This window comes from Trichechus manatus, unplaced genomic scaffold (assembly GCF_000243295.1).
Source record: "Trichechus manatus latirostris isolate Lorelei unplaced genomic scaffold, TriManLat1.0 scaffold00016, whole genome shotgun sequence".
Classification (NCBI taxonomy): domain Eukaryota; kingdom Metazoa; phylum Chordata; class Mammalia; order Sirenia; family Trichechidae; genus Trichechus; species Trichechus manatus.
This window is the reverse complement of record NW_004443952.1, coordinates 25,928,819-25,935,219: the sequence shown is the minus strand read 5'-3', so window position 1 is coordinate 25,935,219 and position 6,401 is coordinate 25,928,819. Positions and strand designations below refer to the sequence as shown.

At 50.6% G+C, this 6,401-nt stretch overlaps 1 protein-coding gene across 2 annotated transcripts in view; it reads right to left on the bottom strand.

Annotated features, from left to right (window-relative positions):
- Positions 1–1,969: 1,969 nt before the first annotated feature.
- Positions 1,970–6,401, bottom strand: part of TLN1 (talin 1) — a 31,356-nt gene continuing 26,924 nt past the window's right edge. The window contains exons 49-57 of one of the 2 annotated variants that reach the window (XM_004372288.3): positions 4,773–4,958; positions 4,533–4,640; positions 3,953–4,058; positions 3,630–3,754; positions 3,392–3,517; positions 3,196–3,258; positions 2,917–3,099; positions 2,638–2,766; positions 1,970–2,532 (exon numbers count right to left, since the gene is read on the bottom strand). In XM_004372288.3, the coding sequence (XP_004372345.1) occupies positions 2,407–2,532; positions 2,638–2,766; positions 2,917–3,099; positions 3,196–3,258; positions 3,392–3,517; positions 3,630–3,754; positions 3,953–4,058; positions 4,533–4,640; positions 4,773–4,958 (1,152 nt within the window). In that variant the 3' untranslated portion in view covers positions 1,970–2,406. The remainder of the gene's footprint in view (positions 2,533–2,637; positions 2,767–2,916; positions 3,100–3,195; positions 3,259–3,391; positions 3,518–3,629; positions 3,755–3,952; positions 4,059–4,532; positions 4,641–4,772; positions 4,959–6,401) is intronic. The other variant, XM_023727524.1, reaches the window with a different exon arrangement.

The window sequence follows — 6,401 nt, the reverse complement described above, 5'->3', positions numbered from 1 at the left end:
CAAGGCAAGGAGAATGGCTCCAGGTATGTGACCGATCCTACTTCTGGCCCAGGGGACTCAGCAATTGCTGAAGCTGGTCCAGGACCCAGTGCAGAGCAGGGAGCGGGTTGGTAAATGGGAGAGAGGTTTTTCCCTAAGAGGGGTGTTTTTGATCTGCGTGGTAGGCTGTACGCAAGTACTTACCTTTCGTGGAGGGCTGCTTCTCACTAGTTTTGGGTGGCTGTGGAGACTCTGTTGCTGGGTCTCTCCTGGTGCCGAAAATGCACCTCCTGAGCACGGCTGCTTGCCTGCCTCACCACTCACCCACAAGCTGATCAGGCCTGAAGGGCTCAGGCTCTCATTGGGTCAGGTCTGGCCACTCCTCACTACTTCTGAACTGTCTCTCCCTCCCCCTGCCACTCAGTCTGGTTCCTCAACTCTGCGTTTGATGTGCAGGGCTCCCAGATTGCCATTTATAATCAAATCTCTTTTTTTGGATCTTTGTTGTAAGAGGGTCCACCGGAAACATCTGACTACTCTGCTATCTTGGCCCCAGCTCCCCCCTGGAAAGGTCTTGGGGGCCACCAAGGAGACTGTTTTGACGACTAGCAGGTGTTTTTCCTCTACCTCAAGGCTCCTTGAGGCACCACTAGCAAGAAGTGTGATTGGAGTCACAGTTGTTGAGGATGTGGCAGGGAAGAAGGAGCAGGAGCAAGCAGCTGTCCTGGGTGCATAGCTGAAGGAGATCAGAGACTGGCCTACCACTTGTCACGGAGTTTGTGGAAAGGATTTGATCTCCAAGGTTCTCAACTCATGATGCTATGAACCTAGGGCTAGGGGGCTGTGGCAGTATGTACTGGAATTGCCAGTCTTCTGCGTCAGAGAAGTGATAATACATCTCTATTTTCCAGTGCTTAGCACGGGCATAGCTTAGTAAATATTGAATGAATGAATCACAAGCAACACGAGTGATGGTAGGAAGTTGGCACCTTTCCTAATGGGCTGACTGGGGAGAACAAAGTAGTTCCGTCTACTTGCAGCTTACTTTAGTGGTATTGGGGTAGAAGGTATCATGGCTTTAAGGAGGCAAAAGGTGCCCAGAGTAGCAGCAGGTGTTTGTGTTCTATGTGGAGCGAGAAGCAAGGAAATAATGTACTGGACAGCAGAGTTGACTAAAGAATCACAGATGAAAAAACAGTAGCAGACCTCAGGGGGCTGCCAGATAGTCCAGGTGGTTGTGGGCAGGGGGGTATGAACGCAGAAGTAAGTGGAAACACAGCACCCACCCCTTACTGCCTCACCTCCACTGAACCTCATGAGCAAGGCAGCTGTAACAAGACTACCGCACATGCCTGGCCACTAGGGGCACTCTGTCTCACACGCTGGTCAAGCTTTCTCAGTTCCTTTTCTTCTAGCGTTAGCGGCAGGAGTAGCAACAAAACCTTGGAGGGCCTAGGAGTGCCCCACTCCAATCAACAGTAATGGCAGCCTAAGGTGGCCTCAGGTTGGAAGTTTTGCTTGCTACCTGCCTCAACCAAGCCTGTGACGGTTGTTTTCTTAGGCTCAGGCACTTGTATCTTGCAGGCTTATTATTTTTAGCAAAGCTGCCTTTGAAAATTCGAATCTGGCCAGGGGCTAGATTTGTTTGCATACGCTGAGTAGTTATGAAGAACACAGTGTCCCTGGTAGCCGCAAAGAGCAGTGGCAGCTGCTGTCCCAGCAACAGAAGAATGATACCTGGCGAGGCTTAGGTGCTGGCCAGTGAGGTCGGGGACAACAGGAGTATTACTTTTCAGGGGGACAACTTCCTGACAAGGATGATGTCAGGTATGTGGGTGCAAAGAGGAAGGGGCCTCATCACCCCCTCCCCAAACCATTTCTGAGCCAGGATCAGGCTCGGTGACAGAACTTGATTTCATTCTCTCCCCATCCCCTGGGGGCGGTGGGGGCGGGGGATCTCCTAACTCCTCATGAAGCCGGCAGAGGTTACAGGTAGAATCACCTTTATTGGAGCATGACCTGTTTGGGGGTTACAACCCTGCAGCCCCCATAGGTAGCTGGGGGTGGGGACAGATAGTATCAAAAAAGGATGAGTAGAGCTGAGGTTGTGGGGACTGGCTGGAAGCCGCTGGTAGGGTGGAGCGGGCCAGAGCCCTGGCAGGTTCAGATTGAGGTACAGCAGCGTTAATAATAATACTCTTGGAGCGTTAATACTCTGGGGAGGGGCAGGCACTTACGGGGCCCTAGGGCATGAAGGCACTTGGAGTCAGGGAGGGGACAGGGGATGTGCAGTGGGACTGGGCAGGGCCAGGCCCGGGGTTTGGCAGGCACTTTGGGGAGTGCTGGGGTTGGGCAGGTTGGGCCCTGACAGCTTTGGTGGTGGCAGGCACAGTCTCTGGGCTGGGTCTGCGTTAAATAAGCAGTGCCCTAGTGCTCATCTCGAAGCTCTGAAGGCAGGAACTTGTACTGTTGCTGCCGAATCTGAGCCAGCTTCTTCCGTGCCTCTTCCAGCTCTCGTTCTTTCCGAAGCATCTCTTCCTGTGCTGCAATGATCTGAGGGACAGAGATCGGAGTCTCAGTTCAGCGAGCATGTGCATTAGGGGAATCAGGGATATAGGGTGCAGGCGATGTGACTGCCCTCCTGAGGCAAAAGTTCACCTGAGCAATGCCCCCGACCATCTTCTCCTTCACCACCACCGTCTCATTCTCCTGGTCTTCAAAGGCTGCAGCCTTCTGAGCTGCTTTCACCAGGTTATCTGAGGCTCGCTTCACTGCATTGCCAGCAGCCTGGGCAGAGAGAATGCAGCATGAGCTTGAGAACTCAGGGAGGGTCGTGGGGAAAGGGGGACCTCAACTCCTTCATAGAAAAGCAGGTTTTGGAGTGACAGCTTAAAGCAGGACAGCCCAGGTACAAAGGCACAGATCAGAGTTCCTCACCTGAAGCCGTTTCATTGCCTCAGAGTCCTGGTCAGCCTTGACCTTGCAAGCCACAAGGAGCTGGGCTGTGGAGGCAGCTACCTGCTTGGCTGATGAGATGAGCTTCTCCTGGCTGGCATGGCCTTGTACAGCTGCATTGGCTGCCTCACACAAATTGTTGGTGGCTGCAGCCACCATCCGGGCCTAAAGCGGGAGAAGTTAGATTAAAATATGCCCCTTACTGTGGCTCATTCCAAGTTTCTCAAGCTCAGAGAGACCTTATGGATGTTGTATACTCACAGCAGAAATAAGGCCCTGGGACCACTGCCCATCATCCAGTGCATTGGCCGGAATGGCGCCCACCTGTAGAGGAAGAGGAGGAGAGTGGGCTTAGACCCGTGCTCTCTGTATTCAAAAGCCTCTTGGGCCGCGGATGGGGATGTGGACAGCAAAGCTGCTGCCCTGTCCCCATTCTTCTGGGCAATTAAGTACTTACCTTCCCTTGGGCCACCAGTTCTCGCTGGGCAGCTGATGCAGCCTTCACCAGGGCACTGGTGGCTGCTGCAATGGACTTGGCAGCTTCCAGTATCTGCTCTTCAAAGTTCAAGGACTCATCTGCCTCCTGAAATGATGAGACAAAGGTTGTAGAGAGAGACGCAAAGTCAGAGAGGGGGCTCAAGGTGGGGACATTCTGCCATTATGACAGGAGGGAAGAGGGAAGGAGCAGAGCTGACCTTGGGTTTGGCCCGGGGCTTCAGCTGCTCCAGCTTCTTGGCTGCAGCCTCAATGGCAGCCGCAGCTCCCAGGAGTTCATTCTCAGCAATGACTGTTGGGTCCTCGGGATCTACCCATTCTGTTCCTGGTGGGATAAAGGGGAAAGAAAGGGGCTAAAGCAGGGTGAAGAGGTCAGGAGCACTAGGGGAGCAGAGTTAGGATCACCAGAGGCCTAGCACCTGTGGGGACCATGGGCAGAGAATAGCTCAGCGCAGTCCAACCAGGAATAGAACTCTCACCACGATAAGCTTCCCTTCCCTCCCTGCCCTGGGTCACCCCTTACCCTTCATGGCCTCAGCAGCCTGGATGAGCTCAGTGACTGAGCCAGCCACACGCTTTGAGTGTCCCGTCAACTGCTGCTTCAGTTCTGGGCTTGGCTTCTGCAGGGTCTGTGGGAGGGGCAGGAGAATATGAGATCCTAGATTTTACCCTGGTCTATAAAGCAGGGCAGACCACAACCCTGACCCCATCCCAGATCCTTCCGGCACCGTGCTGCCTACCCAAGCACACTCCATGCAGCACAATCACACTGCACACATGGTGCAGACAGCGGGGCTGCGCCGCACTCACCGGCTGACAAGGAGCAAGGAGAATGATGAAATGAGGAGAAAGAAGAGGCGACGAAGGGAGAAAAGGGAGAGGTCAGGTGGAGAACAGGAGACAGAAGAAAGACAGGAAGAGGTGAGCTGGAGAACCAAAGGTGATATAAGAACGATGAGGCCCCAGTGAGAAAACAGGAAAAGATTTGGGAACTAGATGGTAGGATTTGAACATAAAACCAGAGAGATGGCTCTGATGCTTGGGGAAAGAGGACTGTGCATTCACGGAGGCTGGTATGAGTCACAAGCAAGTCTCGCCCTTACCAGTAGCACATGGTCCAGCAGTTCCAGGTAGCCATTGGCACACTCCCGGCCATAATGCAGGGCTCGAAGTCGCACATCAGGAGCCACTTCCGGGTGGTAAGCTGCTTCCTATCCCCCCGGTAATATGTTAGCATTAGGATCCCAAAGAGCTCCAGATCCCCAGCACCCAGGCTGTTTCCCTTCTCCCATGTTCTGCCCCAAAGCCACCTCACTAGCTCAGACAAGCTCCAGGATTTCTACCTTGCAAGCCCGGAGCATATCTGCAATCGCACGACGGCTCAGATTGGCTGTGGCAATGACATCTTCCTGGCGACAAGAATTGCCAGCGGCAACAGCCTTGGCTGTTGCCATGGTGATACCCTTGGTCATGCGGATGAAATCTTCTGGGGTAGAGGTCTTGGCAGGTGGTTCTGGGGAACAGAAAATCTGTTGAGGCAGAACAGGAAGAAAGATTTTACAGTGACTGGGGCTGTAAGACAGTGTAGTACTCTGTACATGTGTAATTTGATTAATTCGTGTACAAGTTCATTCAACAAGCATTCACTGAGTAGATCAAGTCCTTGGAAAAGTTCACATATTCACAGCTAATACACTAGAAAGTAGCTGGTCATCATTTGTGACTGAACTGATTGGGGAAAGTTTGTTTGCTTGTTTAAAATGGAACAAGTAGCTTTTGAACTGGATTTTCCTTCCTAAAATATAGAGAAGCTTGAGGCTACCCTATATTTGGGACAAGGAGGAGATATAGATAACACGAGGGCAATGTAGGTAAATGGAAGTGCACGAATAACCAGATGTCAAAGTGGGAAAATACCAAAGAATGTTCCAGAATATGGAAATGGTAAGGTTGGTGGGGCCTTGAATATCAGACCGAGGAACTTAGAATTTTCCATAATAGGTAAAAGTCATAAAAAATTTGGAGGTATGTGTTCATTCAACAAATGTTCATTAAAGATAAGCTAGGTGGTAGATACTGAAGCAAGGTCCTGGGGATGCAATGGGGAACAAAGTTGACAAGGTCCTTGTTTTCATGGACCTTATACTCTAGTTTTGAATACAGGTAACACATAAGCAAACAAATGAGCAGAATAATTAAAGACTATGATTTGGGCTGTGAAGGCAATAAAGAGGGCATCCTACTTTAGGTAGGTGGTCAGGGAAGGTATCTCTGAGGAAGTGATATTTAAGCTGAAGCCTGAAAGCATGGAAGGAATCAGATGTTTAAAAAACTGGAGAAAAGCAAGTGTAAGGGCCATGCAGTGGGCAAAAAAGCTTGGTGTGTTCTCAGAACTGTCAGAAGTCCAGTGTGGCTGGGGAACAGAAAGTGAGAAGAGTGACATGACATGAGAGTGGACAAGTAGGTAGGGGCCATGGGGGCTTGAAGGAGCTTGGACTGGACTACAGATGAAGAGTGCTGACATGGGGACTGCAGAGAAGGGATGTTGGAAAAGAGAACAGGGCAGGTACTTAAAAGGACTTGACAATTGTCTGGATATGGTGAATAAGACAGTGAAGTCAAATAGGACTGGGGTGGAACCTTTAGAACTAGAAGGCTGTTACCATCATTAACAGGAAGTGGTATGTCAGGAAGAAAAATTTGTTTGGAGGCACTGCATCTAGGTGGTGATACCAAACAGGCAGTTGGAAATAACTGAACTCAGAATTGGAGTTAACTTCTTGGAGAACAATAATGAAAGTAGTTAAATTTACCAAAGAAGAGAATAGAAAAAGAAAGCTATACAATTCTGGGAAGGCCTCTACATTTACTCAGTAGAACAGATAGAGGTGATTCAATGATGACCATAGAAAAGATGTTGGTGAGGCAACAGAGAGACTGATGTCAAGGAAGCCAAAGGAAGAAAGATTTTC